This window comes from Dromaius novaehollandiae, chromosome 7 (assembly GCF_036370855.1).
Source record: "Dromaius novaehollandiae isolate bDroNov1 chromosome 7, bDroNov1.hap1, whole genome shotgun sequence".
Lineage (NCBI taxonomy): Eukaryota > Metazoa > Chordata > Aves > Casuariiformes > Dromaiidae > Dromaius > Dromaius novaehollandiae.
Window position 1 is genome coordinate 39,143,494 of NC_088104.1, and position 24,791 is coordinate 39,168,284.

A 24,791-nucleotide genomic window follows, 5' to 3' on the forward strand; every position below is an offset into this window, starting at 1 on the left:
ACAGCTCCTGTTGTGCAAGTTCAGGATACTTGCGGAGATAGCACAGGCTGCCTCCGCGGCGGCAGTCTGCCGGGGGCTCGGTCCCGAGACGTGGAAGGTGTTCATCTGACACTGAAATCCAAGTGAGGGGGATAGGAGAATGAAAAGTTAAATTGCTGTTCGACAGGGTGGTATCTGCACTTGCACTACGACCTGTCTGCAAGGCAGAAAACCCTGTTCATCTCTCTGTGCCGTCCGTGAGGCCCAGTTTCCAGTTCTGAGCAGCAGCAGCGGGGGGAGGATTTTCTTTACATCATCCCGCAAACAGCATATGGACTCCAAAGGCAGGGCCAGGGAGGGCCATGCTGTCCTCACATGTTATGCGTTGACTGAGACCACCTGCAATAAATTAGGACCGCTCTGTTTGTCATATATGCTAATCCGCATTTGCAGAGCTGGTCTCTGGGCTTAACTTGCCTGCTTTGATGCAGACTCTCTTCTGTCCCTTACAGTGGTGGATAAAAGCTATTTACTGGTATTTCATCTCCAGTGTGTAAGTCGTGTCCCTCCAGTGCTTTAATATAATGGTGATGTCCAGTTTAACACGGTGCTGGGGCCTCTCCTGTCCTACTTCTCCTCATTATTTTTGTTTTATGTTTAGGATGTTTCCCTTTATCTCCTTTTATTTTATTTTATTTTTTTTTGGTTAGTCAAATTAATTGACCCTTGTTCCAGATGTTGCAGGACTTACCTTCCAGGGCCATGTTCCGGGAGCTATCGTAGGCTTTAAATATAGAAATTACCCAAGTGTTAGGGGAAGGAAAAAAAATTATACCAACATTTACTTTAGAAAGTAATACTTTCCTCTGAGTAGCCTCAGGCCCAAAGCATTTATTCAAGATTTAATTTACTGTATCTATTTAATAATTTTAAAAGGAGATTACAAAAAGTATAATAAAACTCTGAGGAATCTAGACATACTGAAATAGATACATTTATCATTTCTGAAGATATATGTACGTATGCAGTTCAAACGAGGAACGTTGACCCTGTTTTATGCCGGCTTGCGCTGCACGTTTGCCCTCTGGCCCTGCACGCGCGCGAGCAGGTGAGGTTTCTGGCTGCGCGCGGGGCCGAGAGCGCCCGTGCCGGCTGCGTTACGCAGCGACGGCACCGCGAGACCGCCGAGGCCGCGCCCCGGCCTGCTGCCGGGCGGCCAGAGGAGCCCGCGCGACCCGACGTGGCGGTGTGCCCCTCTCCCCCGCGGCGGGCGCACGGCGGTCGTGTCCCCGCTCGGGGGTCGCGCGCCTGTGGTGGGGGCAGGGGGCCCGGCGGCGAGCCGGCACCGTCCGGGAGCGCGGCGCGCGTCGGCGTGGCTGAATGAAGGGTTTGGGCCTGGTCTGGTCAGCAAACGCGGATAAAACTTCCCATTTGGAAGTGCCGAAATTTGTACTTGGGTTAAAATGTCAAAGCAGATTGTTGCCACCCTTCCACATCGCTATTTTTGTCATTTCCTCTCCAAGATAGAAAGAATCTTTTTTCCAGTTTTGGAGTAAAGTAAGTGTTGGATGATCTTGATTTTTATTTCAAGGTGGAAATATGGATTTATTTTCATTTAATTGTTTGTTCAGTAGTCCCTAAAAAATAAATCTCATCTCCTCAGCATCAGAAAAGATTTTACGTTACGACCACCCCAATCACAGTGTAGGATTCCTTGCTAATGTAAACATGCTTAATTAAAGGAATGACGTAAGTTTTGCTGAAGACCCCATCCTGCATGGAGCATCCCTGAAAACCTCTTTAGGTAACAAAGTAATCTCCAGCCAGCACAAAGTTCCTCAAGGTGCCCAGAGCAGTCCCTGCAAGTGGCTGAGCACTTGCAGACCCTGTTGGCTGTGGTAGGAACTGAGGACCTTCTCACACCCAAAAAACTGGGTGCTGAGGGAAGAATTTTCAAGTTATCTTTATTCGCTTGTAACTGGACCGAGATTTTCAGAAGAGCTCTGATACAACGTTGGTATCAGAAGCGGACAGATTTTCAGGAGGACTCAGCTGAGTGAGTGTCTTTTGGGTAGAAGTAAAAATTCAGCAGAAGAGTAAAGCTGTCCTCAAAATCTGACCTCGGTGCGTTCTAATGCTTCCCACGCGACTTCGCTGCAGGCCTTGCGCTCCCTTGCTGTAGGCAAACGTAATGCAAAAGGGGCGTTTCGTGATGACAACAGATCTCTCTTCCTCTCCGGCTTGTCTTGCTTTTATCTTCAGGTTAGTTGCTTTCTCACTCCGTGGAGTTGTTTGATCATGGCTTCAAATCATCTTAGTCAGATTTATGAAATGACCAACCTAAGGACTCACGTGTTGAAGGTTTAGTGGTTTTCCATCAATCTTGGTTTGTCCAGACAGCCCATTTGTGTCCTAACCTGATAGCCCGGATACCTCTGGCTGACTTTTCCCTCTCTTTTTCTGAACATGTGTTTTGAACTTCAGACTGTGCCCTGTCTTGGGGAGTGGGGGGAATTGTGGTTTTCTGCATTTTGCCAGTTTTAACAGCAATATGGGTTGCATTTCTGAGGATTAGATATACAGGAAAAGAAATTAAGGGTTAAATCTGAGGCAACAGTTATTGGGAAAGGTCAGAAGTCCTGGTTCTCCCAACAGCTGAGCAAAATCACAAGTGTTAAGAGGAGACCAGCTTGGAGGTCCGATGCCATCTGTCTGTCTTACCCACTCTCAACCTTCAACACAAGTCGTATCTCATTTTCAGCCGTTGTGGAAAACAATCCTTGTTTAAATTTTCAATTTTTCATGTTTGCTTTTTTTTCCTTTGTGCATACCGTCGAAGTTTAGCCAATACTTGCCATGGTGTAGGTATCCATGATCGATGACAACAAACATGATGAGAAATGACTGGCTGTCCTTCCATGTCCAGGCGCAAGTGACGACGAGGAGCACCCCGGGGTGCGGGTGGGTCGGACGGTGGGGATCACGGCTGCCAGGAGCGGTATGCAGTGTAGTCTCGCGTGGGCGCGTAGGACGGGTAACCCTTGTTCTTCTGGTAAGGTGGATGCCGGGGAGTCATGTTCATGTAGTCACTCTGATGATACATTTTCTCCTTGCTTTTTTGCTGTGGGAGAAGGGAGAAAAAAAGTGTGAAAATATTTCTGCAATTAGTCTGTCCTGCCTGGTGAACATCTAAAAAAAGGAGAAAAAGGAAGAGTGTGTGTGTGTGGAGGGGGAGCCTTTGCACAGGGAGTTTTTGAGTGTTAATAAGATCTGAGAAAAAATAATAATGGATTTGATAAATTTTTCCTTCTTTTGAATTAATAAATGGTCCCACCAACCATCAGCTATATTTACTGCTGATGTTTCTAGCCCTGGGCCCTGGCTCAGGGAAGCAGGCCTATTTATAAGGAAGCCTCAGCTCTAAATAACATTCACAGAATTACAACACGTTCTCATAAAATCATCTGTGAATTTGCCCAACCTGAGCACAAGTCCAGCCTATCTGCTGAGAGATTTACAGCGTTAGCTCTACAGGTGGACGAATGCTGCAAGCAGAGGATGCAGACTGCTTGCTCTCACCCCCAGTTCTCAGCTGTGCAACCACTCAGCACAAGCAGAACAGCCTAAGCAGTGAAGGCTGTCCTCGCTTAATAGGAGGAGAAAAGGAATTTGCTTAACTCAAACAGAATAAAATCAGCTCAGGCTGTGTATGCCATGGTTTACCTACCACTTCTGGCAGGAATATGTATGTGCTGCTAGGAGCATCTCTTCAGGAGGCAAAAGAAGCAGAGCTGATGTTAATCTTTAATCTGTCTCATTAACTGGGCCTCAGAAAGCTCATTTCCACTGTTGAATTCCTGCCTTATAATGCCCCTGTGAGACAGAAAAGCATCATCTCTTCTACAAAAACGAGCAGCAGAAGCAGAAGGCAGGTGAAGTTATTTGCCTATAATCAGAGGGAGCCTGTGGCTATGGCAGCACAGGTTAGTGTGCTGGTGTGGCTTAAGTGCTCCTTCAGGAGTGACCACATAAAGTATTTCCATTCTCTCTCTCAGCACTAATTATACTTCTTTTTTTCTTATCTCTTTTTTTACTGAAATTTCCTTCCTCTATACATGCCTACCTATGTGTTTGTGTACAAATGTATGCACCTACTGTGGTAGGTATGATGTTGTGGAATTGGTTTGCGTTAGAAAATCTGATGGCTGAATTGTGTTGTGCCTGCAGAGTGGGAAAGTTAGTTACTGTGAGATTATTTAATCTTTTTGTTATTAATATTACATATATATATGCACACACACAAGGTGTTGAGTGTAAATTGCATGCTACTTAAGTTATGCAATGTAGTTGGTGCATGTAAATCATTAGAAAGAAAAGCTTTAGTTGCATGTGCTTATCTCCATAATTCAGAATTTTTAATTCACCTATTAAAATCAAAGAGTTAATTTTGCATGAGAGAAATACATTTTACTAGCATGAGTGAATGCTAGGCTGTTCTGGGATGAAAGACTGCTGCTTTTGGAAAGGAAAGCAGTTTTTCTCCAGGGAAGGCAGAACTGTAAGAAAATAGACAAATCTTCAGCTGCTTTCAGGAACTCAAGTGAAACAGGCTTGCTGTGGCTGTCAAGTATCATTTTTAGGCCATTTTTTTAACATCTGTAATCTCTTCTAGGCAGCTTTATTTACATTCAACAGCACTCCAAGTACATCCACACTCAGAGTATGTGTTATCAGGAGAATACCAGCAGCAGCAATAATAGCAGGTAAAAACGGATGCAGCAAGCAGCACACATCACAGTGCAGCCTTGTCAGCCTTGCTAGGAGCAGACATCTTAGCAGCGCAGTGCGTGGCCGTTAGGTACCAAATGCAAAGAGTGGAGAGAAATGGCTCAGATTCCGAATGATGGATTTGGAACTACAGCATCTCGTCAGGGCAGAGCCACTACAGCACAGCACTGTGGCACCCGCAGCCATCGCCTGTAATCCTCTTAGCTCCGCTGTGAGGCCGCCGCTGCAGTAAGACGCAAAGAAGAACCGCCTAACCTGGCTTTGCATTTTCATATGGCAATTCCTGATCCAGCCTCTTTTCCAGTAGAAAAAGGCATGCATTGAACAAGTGTATTTTGATGAAAAAGATATCGGCCAGAACTTCAGCTAGCAGAGAGAGTGGTTTTCTGTATCCATGCGGTGCTGAACCTGTCAGGGACTCTGGGCCCTTTAGATAGGCTACCTTGTAACGTATTGAAAATAGATATTTAATCACAGAGATTCAGGGGAAAGACAATGCAAGGAACAGAGTTCTTCACACTCATCGTTCCAGTCTCCCCCATGTGAGGGAAATAGTGTAAACTAAGCTCTGGGAGACTGTGGTCCTAAGACTCTTTCAGCAAAGGTGGCCTCCAGCTGCCTCTGCATCACCAGCTCACTCTTGCGTTACTCCAGCAGGCCTGGGTGTTGGACCAGGCAAAATTGGATGGGACCTGAGCCAGCCAGCTCTCCAGAGAGGTTAGAAAGCAAAAATAATGAGCCATAAGAATGTCTCTGCCTTCTCAGGGTTAATATACAGGACCAGAGGAGAGACTAGTGAGATCCCGGTGCCCCCATTCTCTTGCAGGCCAGCTGCCAGGAATAGTGGTACTTGAGGGAATTGCTGGAAAGGCACAAGACACCAATGTGGATGGTCTTGGGCCAATTCCTGGTCCCTGAAGACTGCTTTACTGCAGGTGAACCCCTTCTGTCAGAATAGTCCCAGAGGGTTTTGGTTTTGCCGGGGGATGCTTGTAGTGTTAGGCTTCCCTGACATGGACAATTATAAGAGCTGGAGACAGTGTTCCAATATTGCTGGTGTGCAGGGCACGGCAAATGCTGCGATATTTCTGTTTGCTTTAGAGCTCTACTGCGGAGGCCTGACAGCCCACCCGGAGAGCATCTGGGCTTTCAGCTTGTCTTGGGCAGAGCGTGGGTGTGCACATGTAGCCAGGGTGAAGAGGCACTGTTGTCCTGAAGTGAGGGATATCAGTGAACTGTAGTAAATACAGCACGCGTAGTCTGAGGAACATACTAGGGCCAAAGAGCGTACAGAGCAAAGGAGAGAAAAGTGGTTTCTTACCCAGTAGTTAATGAAGACTGCAGTTATTAGCGTACTGTAGAAAGCAAGAACTCCAGTCACTGCCACCATAATCCAGTAAGAGCTTGCAGACTGAGGCTCTTGTATTTGGATGGGTGTCTCTTTAAGGAAGAGAACAAAGACAACTTAAAGCACATAAAAGCAACAACCTTAGCCTCTGCTTATTTACTCTTTGCTCTAACATGCCCTGTGTATCAACCATATCAGGCACCATATTGAGATGTCTTCTCCAGGGATCAGGAATTTAGTCTTAATGGGCAACCCACGTATCTGGTTCCTGGGAAGGAAACATATTGCCTCAAGCCTTCGTGTGGGGAATGTGCGTAGGCCTACAGAGATTTCCCAGCTTACCTGTCACATGAATGACGGTCCCATTGCTCTTCTCGTTGTAGACATATGGGGGTGGATACATGACCTCGATTTTGCAGAAGTAAATGTCGGTTTGGTTGGCAGTCATATTCCAAAGTTTGAAGATTACTTTGTCTTTATCATGAATGCCCTTGCAGTTGAATTCTTTATTTGAATTACTGCTAATTTTGGTCATGTTCCATGAGACAAAGCAGACCTCAGCTGCACTGTCTGTGCCCTTGTGCAGCGAAGCTCGGAACTCCTTCCCCGTCCCATTGTACGTGTAGTTGCAGACCAGAGTCGCTGTTTTGTTTTCTACAGTGAGCAAAGGATGCTGAGCCACTAAAATCTTGTTTTCTGGAAGGGGGGGAGGTGGAAAAAAACACTTGTTTATAAAATACAGTATGAGACTTCAGAACCACACATCCTCCTCTGCAACTCTCCTCCCCGTCTGCCCGGCTGACACTCCCTCCTAAGGAGTACGTAACGTCTGAGCTGCAGGAGCAGTTCTCACAGGAGCTCTTGTTGCAGCCGTTCCCCTTCATATAAATAATTACACAGTCACTAGGGGACCCTGTGAGGTCAAGGGAGTTTTTCTTCAGTCAGAACATTAGTACAGAAAGAGGCCCAGGTAACTAAGATTTAACATTGAGAGTCAAAAGGCTACTCTCTGTGTGTGTGTGTGTGTGTGTGTGTGTGTGTGTGTATAAATATATATATATATATATATATATATGTATGTAAGACCATTCTAGTCTATCCTTTTCATAGTAAGTACGTTCCCAGGGAATACCATGGAGTAGAAATACAATGAATGTAATGCTTAGTTTATCTGTTAGAAATAAGAATATTATTTCTACCCTTGCTTTTTAATCCAAGGGCAGACTTGAAATGGTTCAGCAAATTCCACCTGCAAACTCTTCAAGGGTTTGGACCTTGGACGATGAACATTAAAAGCGTAAACTGCTATCACTTCAGTAAAAAGTCACTTCTCTAGTTAGCAGCTGAAGTAGATTCTTAATCTCCCAAAGGACCCAGGAGATCACTAACTTGACACTGCACTGGCACTTAGCACTTGAATGGCCTGCAAAAAACATGTCACATGAAGGCGTAATTCAGTTTGGATTGACTGGTCTGATACATAAACAGGAAATGTTTTCTGACATACAGAACTCTGCTACCATCTGCCAAACAGTGAAACACCACAAGGACTATGCAGAAAGACAACTTCTTCCAAGAAAAATCATCCTATACAACTGAGGCCCCACTCATCAAATGGTGACCTGTAAGAAAAAGGAAGTTTTGAATCTTAAGCTAGGAACTTGCCAGAAGGACAACCCTTTCATGTGTGTGTAAAACCATACAAATCTTCCTGAAAGCTCAACTCATTTATCAGCCACAGTTCTTGTATGAGGTCTCAGCAGCCTTTGGTAGATCCTTGGGAATTGCTGTGGCTGAGAGAATGGCAACTGGCATCTCGCTTCCTCAAAATCTGCTGCAAAACCCGTATCCCTTCCACTTAATCTATCTGAAGGAGACTTTGAACAGGCTGATAAGGGAAATGGTGGGGGGAGGAAGCCAGATCCAGAATACCCAGAAAACAAGTGTTTAATAATATTTAGGACTAAATGGCTGTCTATGAGCAAAATCTGTGTTCACATGTGCACACGAAGAGGAAGTACCCCCATCTCTTTAGAAGGACATTCCTTTGGGGCGAAGGCAACCCAAGTGCAGTTCCGTGCTCTGCTTGACTTAGGTCAAGGATATAAGCCTGTGTCCCACATTACAGGTGAGAGACTTGGCTTCTAGGTGGCTGCAGGAACATAGGACTGGGAGAGACCACTTGAGTCATCTGGTCCAGTGCACTGCTTTCAGAAACAGACATGTAAAACATAAGACACAGAAAACAAACACATTCATACAGTTGACATATCACTCACACAGATCCAGAAAGCATCAGCTCCAAATGCCACAAAGTGCATACAAAGATGCTATGAAGCTATTCTTTCTTTTTTGTTGCAACTGTTTCACATTGTACAACATTCACTATGAGAGTTGAGGGTGAAGGCAATGAACATACATGGTGGCTACAGCTGTCACCTGGGTTGGGGGAGATGCAGGTGTAATCCCTGCTCTGAATCAAAACAGTAGATGGGCATGAGTGTGGGTCTTCCACATCCAGAGTGAAAGCATTGACTCCACCTGGCTGTCCTGGGCTCTTGTTCCCATTCTTCTATCTGAAATGCCATTCTCGCTGTTAGAAGCTTTCCTGATCAAGGTTTGCTGCTGGTTTTGCTGAATTGCCACTCCGCAGCCAGCTCCCACTCTCTCATCACTGTGTAGCTGAAAAATTCCCGGCAGCTCTAGGTATCTGTAAGCTGGTGAGAGGGTCTATAAGACCATTTCTCTTGAGAGAAGAACAAGCCAGGTTTCTTTCAAGAGCTACTGCTGGTTTAGCAGGAAGTTTGGAGACTGACTCGGAAGCCCTCTGCTAGGTATAGCCTGGCACAGCAGTGGTACGACATGAAACAAAAAAGACTGGGACAGGGAGTGAAGTAAACACAGAGATGCGTGAGTTGGTCAGGACTATTGTTAGGGTGTGGACATTAAAAACAACCTGTGGCCAGCAGGTTTTCTGCTTACCAGCCCAACCCATGAAACCACTGAAGTTGGTAATTTCTCACGCAAAGTCTTGTTTAGCAGCACTGTCTTCTTGAGAGAGCAGGCAGGCACGGGACGAGGAATGCTCTGCTGTCTCGTCAGAGCACAGCTCCTCGCGGTGCTGAATTCCCAAGGCTGCAGGGAACCCAAACGCTGCGAAGGCTTTTGTTTGGGTGCAGAGTGAGCACCTGCTGGCTTTCCAACAGCGAGAGCCACAGATCCTGGAATCCCAGAACTGGGTGACGGAGTAATAACAGACAAGGTGGGTTTCTGTGGGAGCTGCCTGCCTGTGGTGAATTTTCATCGAAATGAAGACATTTCAGCAAAACACCTGAGTTTCATCGAATCAGCATTTTCCAACAAAGCCTCTTGCACAGGCTTAAAAGGCGTTTTAGCAAGGGGTGAGGTTTAGATTCCACCCCTTTAAAGACCTGCTAGTTGATCATATTTTTGTTGGCCAGAAAATCAGTCTTTGGCCTAGGTGGGAACGTGCAAGTCTCCTGTGGAATTGTTGTATATTTAGCATAGCACAATTCTACACATCTCAGTTCAGACAGAGTTACTCCTCAGATTTCTGCTGCAGTAGCATCAACCACTACAATCCCTATTGTTATAGGGACTAAATATGCTTTTGGAAGAGACCTTCTCTTTTTCAGAGAGTTTACAACCAAAATAGGTATTCAAAACAGACACTTATAGAAGCATTAGCACTTCAGAAAAATGCTTGCCAAAATATCTGTTTTTCATTGCAAGTGCTTACAAAAAGCAAATGAACACTTACTGCTCAGCCTACTGAGATTTTTACCATAGTCAAAGGAAACATAACTCTGAAAAATCCCATCTCTGAGAGACCACCTTCAAATGTTCTTAAAACTCTAATACAGAGGCCAGTGATTTTTCCTGCCTTTTGCTCTAGTGGGCTTATCTGGATTTCTGTAATCTGAATTACATAGCTGCATGCCTTGAGCTCCACTATTTAACTACAGCTTTGGACCCCTTTTGTCCCTGCCATGATATTGTGCTGATAATTGGAGACCAGACTCTTCTAATGCACCCGTCTAAACAAATAAGTTCCTTCAACTTATTTCTGTCACTTGGATTTATGGCCCAGTCTGCTGTGCAACACAGGCTGGATGTTGGTAACCTGGCTCCATGCTGTTGATGCTGGGTTGCAGGATGACTTTGAAGAATGGGGAAAGTTCATTTGTGGATCATTAAATGAAGACTTTTCCTACATGATTGGTTTAAGCTAAGCACCCAAATCTGCTTTCACAAAGTGGTTCTAGTATGTCAAATCTAAATTGACTGAGGGAGCTCTTTTGCCTTTCAGCTGTAGGAAAGAATTAGCGCTCCCTGTATTGCTTGGGCTGCAGTGCCAGCAAGGGCAAGGCAGGCTTAGCCCACGAGCGTGCCAGCAAGGCCCTGCTGTCATCCTGCTCCGCCAGGCCTGGATTTCTGTGAGACAGAGAAAGTCAATCGTGCCAAAATGTCCATTAGTTCTAGGGTGAAATACAGTAAGGCCAAACATCCCGTATTTCGTTTGTGCTCTAAGTGCGGTTTGAGTACATTTGCAGTAGGACCTGAGCACGGGGGAAGGCAGAGGGCTTGCACCAGGCGCTCTGAGAGGCCGGTGACCTTCTGGGCAAACGTGAGCTGGAGCTTCTTTTGCCTTCACAAAGATTGTTTTTCTCGTAAATGTCACTCTGAGTTGGTTAAAACGGTGAAACTCTGAAACATTTAGTATGTGTTTCCATTAGTGTATGTTTTCCCCTAAATAGGGTTGTGATTGCTGTTTCCCGAGCTATGTTCAGTCATGCTGAGTAATAATAAATGTCTATATGGAGGTACTTGGCCTTGACCAGCCAAGAAAATGGCAGCTGTGAAAAATTATTGTCTACAGTCTCAAAGAGCTGTAAAATCTAAAAATGTAAAAGCAGGGATGTCAGTGTGCACATGCTGCAAGCTTTCTCAGGATCTTAGGCTTTGTCAGCAATGGCTGTATGCTATCTCTAAATGCTTCTTAAGCTTTTTTCAAGCCTTATTTGTCACGTTAGGCGTATCTCATAATCACATGTAAGGTTTTTTTGCATCTTGAAAAAAATGCCATCCATACATAGTGTCAGTAAAACACTAGCTCTTTGATCCTAGACCCCTGATGCAAGCAAATCTCCAGCGAAATTCTTTTCCTTTCTTTTTTGTCAAGAAAGCAAAATAAAAACAACAAAGCATGGAAAATAATATTTTGATTTTTTTCCCAGAACTCTCCATGAATCATTGGCTATTGGAAAAAATAATCTGTAAAAAAATATTTTGCACTCCTCTTTTTTTTTCTTTTCCATGACAATTGCCTTCAAGAAGTTATTTGCCAGAACAAGGAAGCTGGAAGAAGTGGGGGTCTCTATAAGCAGAGTGAAGAAATGGCTCACTGAAGTTCCTGGGGGCTAGGGGAGGCGTGAAAGGAGCTAGCTCCCTCGCACGCAGACAGACAGACACACAGCTGTGTCGTGAAGCCGTTCTGTTTTGCTGCTGCTGGTCTGTGGTGTTCAACTACATTTACTTTTCTTCCCAAGGTGCAAGGGTGTCTCCTGCTTACTCTGGTTTTAGGTCAGCCAGCTGGGTGTTCAGTGTGCAGCTGAACAGCTCTGCCCCTTCCAACTGTTCTAGACTTGCTCTTTGCTAAGCTTTCCTCCTTCGGTGCAAGCGCTGCTGGAAGCACCATGTTTCATAAAACACAGGTGATGCTTTTGCTTTAATCACACACAGTCTAAGCAGAGAGTTTTGTTTTCTTGTTTTGTTTAACAGGAATTTATTATGTCATTCTAATCTCAGCTAACCTTGTCTCATGCCTCTCCTGCGTTCTGATAACCTTAGTGGGTTAGAGGTTGATTTGACACCCGGAGACCATAAGCCAGGAGGTTATGCGGGTAGCAAAAAGATGAGGTCATTTGTGGTATGCTGCAGTGGGAACCCGCTTACATTGCTTAATTCACAAAATACGCAGGACAGGCAACTTGCTCTACTGCCTCTGTGAGAGACCGTAGCAAAGTAGTTATTTAGCCAAAAAGGCGGGGGGAGAGGGGGCAAACTTTGTAAACACTGACACTACTGCAAAAGGGAATGAGCAAACTGATTTTTTTAAGACGCCTTCCAGCTTTACAGTTCTGCCGTTCGAACCGAATATGCAGCACTTGTTGGGGCAGCCTCTCAGCAGCAGAATGGGACAAAGCCGGTCTTTGGTAAAGCAGAATACTGGAGGCCTTTGTGGCTTGAGGAGGTCCTGCAGGGTTCCTCCTGCTTTAATGCTTGCCACATACTGTGGCTCATTCATCTTGGGGCCAAAAGGAAGAAAGGTGGAAAAGAAGCATGGGAAGATGAGAGCCCGGAGAAGCTTGCTAACTCATGTGCTTGACTTTAAGCAGTTGAGCAGCCTCAGTGAAGCTATTGGAGAAGCTCAAGTGCTTAATGCAAAATAAGTGTATAAATGGCTATCAAATTGTGGCACAACCCCTGTGTCTGAGTAACACACGCTACATTTTATTTTATGGCAATTGAAAAAAGTTGTTTAGAAGCTGCTGATGTCTCATGGAAATTTTTTCAACTGTTCACCCACTGCTGCTACTTATCCCCTCCTGGAGTTAGTGTCTTCTCTGACAACCCAGTTGCCTGCTGTGGAAATAATTGTGATGTTGCAAACACAAATTATAAACACGGGGAAAAGGATGAGGAAGAAAAAGTGCACGACTGTTGAAAGAAAAGTAGATCGTGGTTTCATGCAAATTGCAATGCCTTTACTAAGGAAAAGAATTACAGAAAAATAAGGCATGAACAAGGAAAAAATAGAATCAATTATAGCTCTTGTGTTAGGAAAAGCAACTCTTTAAAGATGTTCCCTATGTGAAAAGTTTTGCACTGGAAAACAGATTTTTGTTCTTTTCTGTATATTCCCTGTAAAATACAAAGCGCTGATACTTGGAGAAGACCCAACAACAAGCATCCACAGGCCAGCAAACTGAAAAATTGTCTGCCTCAGGATTATCCTAGCAAAACCCATCAGCCCTTGCCTTGCCTTGCGTTTTGATGTACCCTTTGGAGAGATGTGTTAATTCTGGACAGACTAACACTGTGTCGGCGAGGGACAGCGCCAAGACAAAACACGCTCCGCCAGGACTGAAGAGTCGGAGAGATTCACGGAGACCTCGGGACTTCCAAGTCACAGACAGACAGCTTTGTTGCTGGAGATGTTTTTTTAAAAAAAGCTAGAGGTCTAATAAATATCAACAGATTGCTAAACAAACAGAAATCAGGTACTTAGCGATTCCCAGCCTCCCAAATCTGAGCTCAGCAAGCAACTCTACTCTTGTTCCTTTACCTGCTGGGTGGGTTCAGCCCCAGCCCGGGGCCCGGGCCGGGCCGTGGGGCAGGGGGAGCTCTGCGCCGGCGCCCTGGCGGGCCGGGGGGGGAGAGGGGGCCCCGAGAGGCCCTGCCGCCACGGCCGCGCAGACCCCCGGGGAGGCACTAAGCCACGCAGGCACCCGTGTGGTCAGAACTTGTCACGTCTGGGGGAGTGTGGGGTAAAACCCCCTCCACCTGAGCATGCAATTTCCAAATGCATCCAAAGAGAAGCCAAGTTACAAAGGTAGCTCTTGGGTCTTGGAGGAATACTTGTGGCAGGAAAAAAAACAGCCTCTGAGTTGCATCAGGTTGCTCCCTATGCAGCCTTACCGGCACGCTCTGTCTCTCCCCTTACATCCCAGCACAGGACAAGCTGTGCAGAATGAATTTAAAGCTGCACTAGACAGTCTCCCTCCTGGTGAGGAAAGCGAGGAAGAAGGGTGGAAAGGCTCAACGTGTTTCCCAGTTACCTGTTGCATGAGCGGCCGGGAGGAAGCAGAGCGCCACGAGGATCCCCAGGAGCATGGTGCTGATGGTGGGCCCCGGGCCTTGTCCTCACCCCGCGAGCGCCGCAGAGGCGCGCGGGGCTCTGCACCACCAGCCACGCCGCGAGGCCCAGCTGCACCCTTGGCCACTCGCACCGCTGCTCTTCTCCTCCTCCTCCTCCTCCTCCTCCTCCTCCTCCTCCTCCTCCTCCTCCTCCCCCTCCGCAGCGTGCGATATGCAGCCAAGTGAAACTGCTGCAATGGCAATGCTTGAACAGGAAGTTTAAGGTTTTTTTATGACTTTAGCGTTAGGAAGCCTCTGTGCCTCTGCAAAACTCGGAAACATCTGAAAGGTGGTGGGAACCCGCCTTGCCAAATAGGGACTGTCGTCCCCGTGGTGCTACATGTGCGCCGGTGGCCGGGGCTTTGCAGGCTGCTCCTGTGACAGCGAGGACTGGGCTTCGCCCGAGACGCAGGGCTGCTGCTCCACCAAGAGTCTGGACGAACGTACCCTCTTCCCGGTGGAAGCAAGCAGCAGCTTCCACGTTCCCGACGGCCTGACCTGGCCCCGTCAGCACGTTCTGCGCCCGAGGCACTCCATCTCTGCCCACTCGTGAAAGCAGAAAGCTTGCTGTGTGCTGGCTTGCTTTTGCCCCTTCCCAGCCCCCGGGATCGATGCCTTTTGGCAGTAGGTGACCTAGGTTTGTTCATTTTCATTTTTCTGCACCAGCTTGCCACCTAAATGCAGACCAAACATTGCACGAAATAGCTGATCTAGTATACCTTCCCTTTTCTAAGAAAGATCCTGACTTATAAATGACCGTGACTGTAATGCGGTTTGCATCTAACTAAAGGCAGCATGCAGCAAGCACACTTCTCAGTCAGTGCTTTTATTAGAGGTCTTTTTATTTAAAGTTACTCTCTCTGACTCATTGCATAAGCGTTTTCTCCTCTTTTCCCTGCAAGCCTGATGTCACCTCGCCCCTTGAAACAGCAAGATTGTGCGAGCTGGTTGATGGCATTTATAGCTGTGAAGAACTCTGCTTATTGCCTGTTCACTTTGGCCACCAGCATAGAAATAACTGTATAGATGCCTTTAATAGATAACTCTGTGATTTATCTGAGAAGAAAGGAGAGGTGCTTTCCAGGAAGACTTTCAGGAAAAGTGGGCTGTAGTAGAAAGGTTTGAAGAGAAATGAACTGTTCTTCCTTTTGCCTGAGTATCTGAGGTCTTTAAGCCATGCTTTATCAGAAATTATCCGTGTAACCTAAGTGCAGCTTTAGCTGGTGTATCCCTCCACAATCTGGGAATTTTAACAAGGTGCTTATCGTTTATAATAGGTGCAAATTTCCTGCTATCCTGAAAGTCTTGGAGTTTCCTCACGCTTAAAAAAAATAGAAAAAAGAGTCAGATTCTCTCTGTCTCCCAGCCCACTTTTGCGGTTTCTAGATAAAAATACTAAAACCTTTTTTGAGTCACATGAGCGTTCCTGCACTTATCAGAGAAATGGTCCCAACTTATCTTGAGGTAAGAATCCCCCAACACGGTTGCAAAATTCAGTATCTTTTCGCTGAGCTGTCCTGTTTTGGGGATGGAAAACACTGCTGTCACATCTTCTGGCTTGGATAACTGAATGTGCCCAAAGTGTGTCAAACCTGCTGTAGATACACATGCTTCTGTATCCTGGACATCAGATCCCTTCAGTATTTGGGATACAGACTGGACGTGCACAGGGAGTACGCTCTTCCCCTGCCCCCGGATTGGCAGAGTATAATATACTCTGGACTGGGCAATGTCAGAAGAGGAGAGAGCGCTCCAGCCATGCCGTTCGTTGGCGTATATTGGCAAAGGAGCAGCATTCAGGTGGAAAGCTGACTGGGGAAATGTTTAATTGTCCCTGCAGCTGTGTGGGAAGAGACTCTGCTCTAGGAACTACCACCGAAAGGCAAAACACGAGGGAACAGCGTGGCCTCTCTTCTGTTTGGCCATGGACCCATTTATGCCCTTCCATCTCTGATTGCTCCTCGTGTGCCTCTCTCGTGGTGAGGACAGGCCACGGCATGGTTTGCAAACAGGGACTGGACTGCTGAAAGAGAGGAGAGGCAAGAGGAGCCACTGAGAACGTATAAACTGTAGCCCTAAAAAAGCAGGCATGATTTATTTGCTCTGCTGATGAACAAGCAATCCTGGCATTGTGCTCTCCAGGCGCTCAGGTTCTTTTGTCATGTTGTTTGGCCTCTTGTTTTCCTCTTTGATCCCTGGAGTAACGAAGGGCACTTTTTTCAGGTAACTCTGCACTTGGTTTTCTTGTGTTTTAAAAGGACACAAGTCGTCATTGTGTTCCCAAGGGTATGGCTCCTTTCCTTCTCCAAATTGCAGCTCTTGCTCTAATTTGAACAGTTGGTTTCCAATCACTTAGACGCTTGACTTTGTCACTTCACATGTACGATCTTTCTCTATTGTCCAAGCTATTGTGAGAGTAGGGGAAGAAGATATGATAGCTTTCAGTAAGTGGTCTTGCACACAGGACAAGCCACAGCTAAGCTTATCTAGGAACAAAAGCCTACGAGCGTCCCCCAGTATGCCCTCACTCTTAATTCTTCATTATTCTCCCAGGCACTGCAAGTATCTCTCTTTCTATATTCCAAGCATTACCTGATGGTGTTTTGCTGCGACATTAATTCAGACACCATACACTACTCTCCTTACCCCATTTCCCATTCAGATTTCAAGCTGTTGAGTCTGTCTGTATTCTGTCAGACAGGCTCTGCTTGCTGTCACAGCAGTGGAAATCCAGACTAGCATTATAATTTCAGTGGAGCTAGAGCTGTGAGAGAACTGAAAGAGCTGCGAATGTAATTTGGGCATGTTTGGGAAGGAGAAGGTTTCCTTTCCATCACAAAATGGCTAAAATCCCAGTCCAAGAGAAGTAAATGGTAATTCAGTAAATGGATTTTTGAGGTACCCAAGAATCTACCCCAGGGGCTTGGGATTTTTTACCTGTCGCAGAATGTAGATAAAATAACAGTCCAGATACTTGATCTCAGCATTTCATGACAACTTTTAGAAAAGCAAGCACTGACAGGAGCTATTACTTGATTTTTTGAGAAATGCTGATATGATCTACTATGGTTTCTCCAAGAATTATCTGGGTATTTTTAAAATAGTCCCGAGAAATCCCAAGCAGGCTGCCACTTTGCCTTTATGCTAAAGAATCAGGAAGTACTGACCCACATATCGTGAATCAAGTATGCAGCTTTTAAAGTCAAACAGATTCCAAAAATTTTATGATCAAACAAGTGGATAGTTTAGAACCTAATCTTGAAATAAATGAAGTCTTCCTTCAGTCACTGGAACTTGTATAGTGCCCTAGTTGTTCCCAGCACGTACCTCTGTTCTCGAGCAAATAAAAGTGTAGGTGCATGCTAGAAGAGTAATTGCAACCAGATACTTTCACTCACTTATCCCTGATAACTTCCATCTAAAGGGAAAACAGTAGGTCACTAAGATTCCTGTTTAACTTCCATTAGACAACTAACTTTTCAGTCCCTGGACTATCTTGCAAATCCACATAGAGAACATACGTAACAGTTGTCGGAGGGAATCTTCCTCTCTCTTCCCCACCGCGAAGAGTCGTAACAGAGACCTTGTCTGAGCGATCTGGGTAGGCTTCATTCTGCTTGTTCTGTATACTTGTGTGTTGTTCAAGGGCTCCAGTAAATGCACTCGTTCTCACGACTGCAAGGCTTAGAACATCTTTATTCTTCCGTTGCTGCTGCAAGTAATAATTTATTAGGAATAGTGTTATGCATACTTGATAAAGAGGGAAGGTTGATACTTTCAAATCTTTATTACGAGGAGAATGTGCTCTTAACTAGTTGCTGTGGAGATGCAGAAATAGGGTGATAGAAAGTGTTCAACAAATTGTTCATAACCAGGGAAGCAGTGGATGTTATCTATGTTGTTCATCACCCACTCTGTCCAATAAGCTAACCCGACAGAGCTATACAGCGCTCGTCATCTGAAGCACTTCATGGAGGAAGTTACATATGATTATCTTCATTTTGCAGGTGGGGAATAATGGAGTCCCAGCAAGCTGAGGAGACATGCCCAAGGACATACCTCAGGTTAGTGGCAGAGCTAAAAATACCTAATAGCCCTGTGATATCTAGCTTCCAAGGCCTAATCTGCTTTCTGACAAGAAAAGCAGTTCTACATTGCGTTCTACATTGTCATTTATTATGTGCACTCATGAATTTTAATTGTGTTGTGAGTCTTTTCAAACCCTTCCTTCTGTGAATTCAGATGCCTTTATACCACGAGTACAACCATTACAGTTAGAGGAAAAAATCAATATATTCCTTCAGAAAGAATTTTAAGTTGGTTTTCTGCACCTTAAAATGTTACACTGAAGTCTGATATGTAGGAACCTGCCAGGGCCAGAGCTTAGTATTGCATGTCACAGCAGAAAGGAAGTTTTGTTTTTTGGAAAGATGTGAAATTTTTGTTTCCAGCCCTCAAGATAGCAGCCCATAAATGTGTCACTAATCCAGGACTAAGTGCTGCCATCAAACCTGTGTAATGTTGAGAGAGAGCTTGAGGGAAGCCTTCCCTATTTGAGGAAATAAACATTTCCCTGACAGGCTGATTATTTTTTAATGCCAATAGCTGGAAGCTGTTCATTTGCATTTGTTGGAGGAAAAAAAAAGAAGGGGCAGGAGTTCACACATGTACATTCTTGGCTCTTTTTAAGTTAAAATGTCATCCAAGTTTCAAAGTGGTAACCATTTCTTCCGGCTGCACCTATTCTTAGTTTGGAGTGTTAGAACAAGTCTCAAAGGAGGTGGATTAATGGGTAGAGAGGGAATGGCTCAAAGCTGCATGATTAACTGTATCTATCACCTGCCTGTGATATGACATATGGCTGTTGCTTCATTAGAGGTCATGTGTTTGGGTAGGAACACCTGAAATAAGGCATTGCAGGTGAGTACGTATATGCTACATGTTCCCAGATAAAAGAGTTTTCAGATTAAGGTTGGAGGGAAGGTCACTTCTCTTCTGAGAAGTGACAAAACATTTCTATTAACAGCACTGCCTGCCCCTCATTTCTCTTGGGTGGAAAAGGTGAGTGAGACCCCGCATATCACTGTTGATGTTGACAGAATTGTGCCAGTTTACCTCAGCTGAGGACCTGACCCTGGGGACTGGCAGAGCACACACAGCATGGAAAAATGACCCTTTGCTCTTCTCAGCCTCTGTTTTAGAGCAGATGCCAGGCAGCTGGCGAGACCTGCTCTAGCCATTTAGTTTCTACAGTGAATGGCAGGCCAGTGATCTTCTGCTCTTCCTAAGAGGAGGGGTTTGGGGAAAGTTGGAAAATATCCAATAAAGCCATGAAGAGTATGGCAACGAAGCAATGGTGTCATGAACATGAGTGACTTCAGAATGCCTCATTTTTTAAAAGAGGGAGAATCTCTTTCCCCAGTACGTAGCTCTTACCCTGATGAAACCAAAAGGTATCAATGAGCACAGCAGGAACACTACAAGCAATTTTAAATAAGGGGCAGTATCTTCCAAAGTACTTAAGACATAGAGGTCTTGAACTCACAAATTCAGAATTTAGTTTTGTGCAAAAAAAGCACCTTCCAGATCTGGTTGTCTATGATTTCTCCAGAAAAGTTACACAGATCCCTGAATATCTCTTCTTTCTCGACCACATGGCCAAAAGTGCCTGATTTTTGCCAGTGCCTGTTCAGAACAGCTCTGCTGCATGCCCTGCAGAGCATGTCCTCAGAAACAGAAAGTCAAGATCCCAGGCTCAGAGCACTCACCTGCACTGTATAAGGTGAGGGGCCAAATCTCTCCTCAGCCTGCAACATCTCAAACCCATGGGTTTTCTTTCTGACTGTCTTTCTCTTTGCAAATGGTACCTCAGCTTATGAGACAGGTCTTGGTGGACCATGCGAGAGAGAGAACCAGGACAACTGGTAAAGGTCGGCTCAGGAGCTTACGGCTCAGTCTGGAGCTGACGGGCTGTGTCCGTGTTAGACAGCATTATTAGTAGTGACTCTTCGGTGCTGCCCAAGTGACCCTGAGGCAGAATTACTTGTTGTGTGTAGTATTCTGCCTCAAAGCGCCCTAAATACCAAGATTTTAGTCTGCCGGGGCTGTGTTCCCTCCACCTGATGGCAACGCGGAGTATCACAGGTCCTGCAGCATGGTGCGAGGGCCTGTGGGGGCCAAGGAGGACGGTTTTCTGGGATGGTGTTGAAAGACTGTCGCAGGGAGCAGGAGTCCAACCCTGTGAGGTACACATCCAATATCACCTGCCTGGAGCTGGCTGGTCTGCCAGCTGTGCCAGCAGTTCCTTTTAAAGAGAATTAATTGACTTATTTCAGAGGGAAGCCAAAAGCAGCACGTGAGCACTGTGGATAATCAGGAAACCAGGGCCCTGGAGTGAAATAAGAAACAAATCAAACTGACGGTGTAGACAGGCCATGAGTCACTTGGCAAATTTTACCCTTAGTAAGGGAATGTTGTAGCTGGGGTTTTAAGGGAATTGTCTGCATTGCATTAATTTGTAGAGAGCAATATGCGTAGCCTACATTTTTGGTAGAGCCTCAGCTAGAGAAAACGCTCCCGCCCCTTGAGGCTCAGAAGATGAGGCTTACAAGGCTTTGAAGATGTATCTGATTATGGGAGCCTTAGCTCTCGCTTCCTCATTGTTTTGTTACTTCTGTCTCACCCAAATGTTGCATTTTATAAATACAGTGGTAGCATTATCAGCATATTGCATATACTGTGGAGCACCGTGCATTCACTGTTCTTCCCATTTGCACAAGCGTGGAAGGAAGCATTACTCACATTTCTGAACAATTCAAAGCAGACCAGAGCGCTGCGTGCCGTGGCTGCCGCTCGCAGGCGGCGTCCGAGGGGCTGCTCGGTGCCCTAGCCGTGCACAGTGGAGTGTATTTTTTGCAATTACTTCATTCTGAGTAGCCCTCACAGGAAATAATTATTTTGGTAGACACTAATAAACTCTAACTTGTAGTGTAAGCATTTCCAAATTACTCCTTTCCCTGAAGACAGTGGCTTCTTTAGGTCTAGGCAAACCTAGCTTATGTCCAAATTCAACAACTTTCTGCCTGAAAAGTGCCCTATTCTTAGACTGTGGTGTTGCCAATACCAGCCTACGGAGTTGTTCTCTGCCAAAGCACTATGAGAAACAGACCTTTCATTGTATTTCTGCTGCAAAAAAAAAAGTACTGAGTCATAGCACATTGGAAATGTTTGCTGGGCCACAGTACGAAAACGCTATAAATATATTAGGAAGAGATTTAAATATTTCCACATAGGAACTAGGAACCAAAATTCCTGAGTCTTAGCTGTGAAAACTGCCTAAAGCAGGGGGGAGCCTTTCTCAAACCGCAGTAGGTAAGCTTCTGCTTACTCATAGGAATTGCGATAAGTACGTATTTTATGTTGGATTTTCCTTGGAAAAGGAATCCTGCCGTAATTCAGCATGTCACCGTTCCTTCGAACTGTTCCTCAGAACAGGAGCTTGACAAGAGCCACTCTGCTGCTCGCAGACCTTCGCCAAGACCCGGGCGGGTTCAGAGGGTAGGAATCCTTGCTGGCTTGAAGTGAAGGAGAAGACTCCTATGCCAGTTTAAAAATCCATCCACACGAGAAGCAGGAAGGAGCTAGACCTGCGCAGGAAACATCTCCGAGCCGTCCGGCGGCTGTCGGGGTGGGGGCGCCGGGTCTGCAGCCTTTCGCTCGCGCTGCTGCTGTGTCCGTGCGCATGGATTCTCTTACAGGACGACCACAATAACCCCACCTTGCCCGACGGACAAAGTTGTGACCCTGCAGATGTGCTGCTGCGTATCACCTCTTGCAGCTGTCTGAATAATCTTTCAGAGGATATTAAAATAAAATCTAATTTTAATATCTCACTAGGCCCTGGATGCTATTAAAAACAGTGTCAAAACTCAAGTTTTGCTGATTTCAGAACAGTCTGCAAGTTTATAAAAATTAAAGTAGCTTTTCGTAGCCAAAACCTCTTAAAGTTTTATGGTAGAATTGGAGTTCGTGATTAAACTTCTAAGCTTTTACTTTTATACATCAGATACTTAGTTTTCTGGTGTAATTTTTCTTTGGCGTCAGCAGATTTTTGCTGATGACTCCGTTAGCCCTAATTCTCCCTCTTAAGGTAGTACTTGCAAACGCTTTTTTTTATGAAATATTCTCACAAGTCTCCCAAGTGTCCATGGGGCATATCAAAAAGACAATCATTTATTCACATCCTCCTCTAATAATTGTAAGTAATTTTTAAATGCTTTTTTACAAAACAAATTACTCCATGTAGTATTTTGCCTATTCAGTCAAATTTCCCTTACTTAGTATTAGTATTAGTCACATTCCCATGATTAGTTGCATATGGGTTTTGTATTACATGTAACGTCTGACCGTTGGGGGCTTTCGCAGAGCGAGCCTGCAGGATGAGAGGCAGATTAGTAAGCAGCCGCGTGGAAGCTGATGGAGTTGGAAGGAAGTGATTCGTGACTATTCATGATTAGATCTCACTCCTGGTTTCCAGGGGTCATGTTTATTTAAACTGTTATAGTTTAGCAGTTTATTTGCAAGGCCTAAACATTCTGCAAATGATTTGTAACACACACTGGAAGCCTGTCATGCAGGGGCATTAGTATTTGTTCAGTAGCCGATGTGCTTCCATCGGTACCCTCCTGTTTTAAGAGTTTCCGTTTCTCCGTCAGAAAACACAGTGTGTGAGTTAGGCAGCCAGCCACACACCCTTGAGGGAAAAAGTAAATCGGGTATGTTCAAAGACATTGGTCTGTAAACAACTCATCAATTGAAAAGTGTTTGTATAATCTGCTTGGTGAATGTTTACAATTAATTCTACAAACATGCAAGTCGGGACAATTTGATGGTCGAGCCACAAATAGGAAAAAATGGACTAAATTAAATGGATCACTTATTAGCATAAACAATTCATCCAGCTCTGGGTCTGGGGAAATTGCGTTAATAAAATTGCACTAATACAGCTAGTAAAAATAGATTCCTCTTTTTCTGAATGCCTACAGGGGATAACAGTGTGAGGGAAGTAAATCTGTAAAAAGGAACTAAATATCTTTGATTGTATTAGGGCAACTATTTGCAAAGCATCATCTCTAGTAGTCCTGCAATAAGGGAAAGGAGATGGCGCATCTAGCTCTTTTTGACCTGTTTCAGGAGAAAAATACAAGGCTCCTTTTTCAGCCTTTCCACCTGGCTGTTTTGTAAAGAGGTTCATCTGGCACCATTACTTTGATATTCCCGCGAGTGCTCTCGGCTCTTCCCTCCGTCGCCGGGGGTAGCTTCGGCCCGTTTCCTTCTGTTTCCTTCCCTTTGCAGGAACGTTGCGTTGAACCTAAGCTGGTATCGGAGCGCTTGAGCCAGTATCAGTTGTGGAGGGTGGGAACCTGCAGAGGTGTCAAGAGCAGGAGACGGCGCCGGAGCGCTCGAACTGGCTCTGCATATTTGTTATCATCCCATCGGGCAGAGCGGTGGTCGTGGGCTAGGAGAGCACAAGCCGTCTGGGGCCCAGGCGCTGCGGCTGGTTTTATCTGCGTTCCAGAAAACCCGAGTCTCGCTGAGCCCTTCCAAGCAGAGCAAGCCCTGTTGGTCTGCACAACGGGGGAGCCTCTTCTGTCACTGATCAGCATTTAAGGTCTTGCATCTTACTGTGAATAACAGTAAGCACCACTCTCGCACCAGCATCCTCAGCTCTGCAGAGCATCCTGCTTGGCCGCTCGGCCCCTGCACTGCAGGGCACCACTTGGTCCGCGTGGACCAGCCCCTTTCAGCCACAGTGGGGACAGCGGCTTCCAGCGCCCCTTGGCCTGACAGCGAAGCTGCCCCACACGTATCTCCTTGCACAAAAGCGTTCTGGTTTGTCTGAAAACATACACGTTCCTGTACAAAACACTCCCCGTCATTTGCTAGTTTTTAAAAGGGTCAGCATTTGGACACAGTTTGGCCAGGCTGAAATCTTGGCCCCAGTTAAATCAGTGGGAGGTTTGCCATGGAGCTCGTTGGGCCAGGATTTCATGCCAGTGCGTTGTTTGAGCTATTGAACCCCGCTATGCTGGTAAGCCTGGACTGCGGACCATGTGAGAAGTCTGTCCCTTAACACTTTGTTTTCCACTGTATTCCATCCTGGCCAGAAATGTTGTAAAGCTTTTTTTTTTTTTTCTTTTTTCCCCCCTCTAATATCTAGCTTATCCTGCTCCTAGCCCCAGACAGAACATGAAAGCAAGGCAATGAGCGCCTGCATCCTTGAGTAGATGTGAAGCTGCAAAATATAGCTTTGTCTACCCTTCCTAAAGTTTGCAGGTGCTCAGGTTTTGTGTGAGACACGTAAGTTATGGGCTGTGGTATGCTTATGTGGTTACATCACATTTTAGGAAATGATGCTGGAAGGATGTAGATTAGCTTGCTGATTTGTTATTTCACTTGTAGTTGTTCCATCGACGCAACTATTGTTCAAGTAAGATGAACACAGGCTGAATGCTGATAATTTCCGGGGGTATCATCTCACATGTCATGAGTGTAGGAGCCAGCTGACATCTTGAGCAGTTTCTGATCCAGACATTTTAGAACCTGAAAAATATGTTAGGTTTGGCTCTTGAAACCAGAAAGGCCATATGCCTTCTGAGTGTGCTGTCTCACCAGAGAAGCTTACACACAAGCCTTCTCTAGTTTGTCCTGTACATTTGCAAAGACATCTTTGCTA

At 45.5% G+C, this 24,791-nt stretch overlaps 1 protein-coding gene across 1 annotated transcript; it reads right to left on the minus strand.

Moving 5' to 3' along the window:
• Positions 1–819: 819 nt before the first annotated feature.
• On the minus strand, positions 820–14,183 carry CD28 (CD28 molecule). Its single transcript, XM_026101873.2, has 4 exons — positions 13,978–14,183; positions 6,458–6,811; positions 6,089–6,207; positions 820–3,100 (listed from the first exon to the last, which is right to left on the minus strand). The coding sequence occupies exons 1-4, from the start codon at positions 14,030–14,032 to the stop codon at positions 2,960–2,962; spliced, it is 669 nt and encodes a 222-aa protein (XP_025957658.1). The 5' UTR covers positions 14,033–14,183; the 3' UTR covers positions 820–2,959.
• Positions 14,184–24,791: the final 10,608 nt, after the last annotated feature.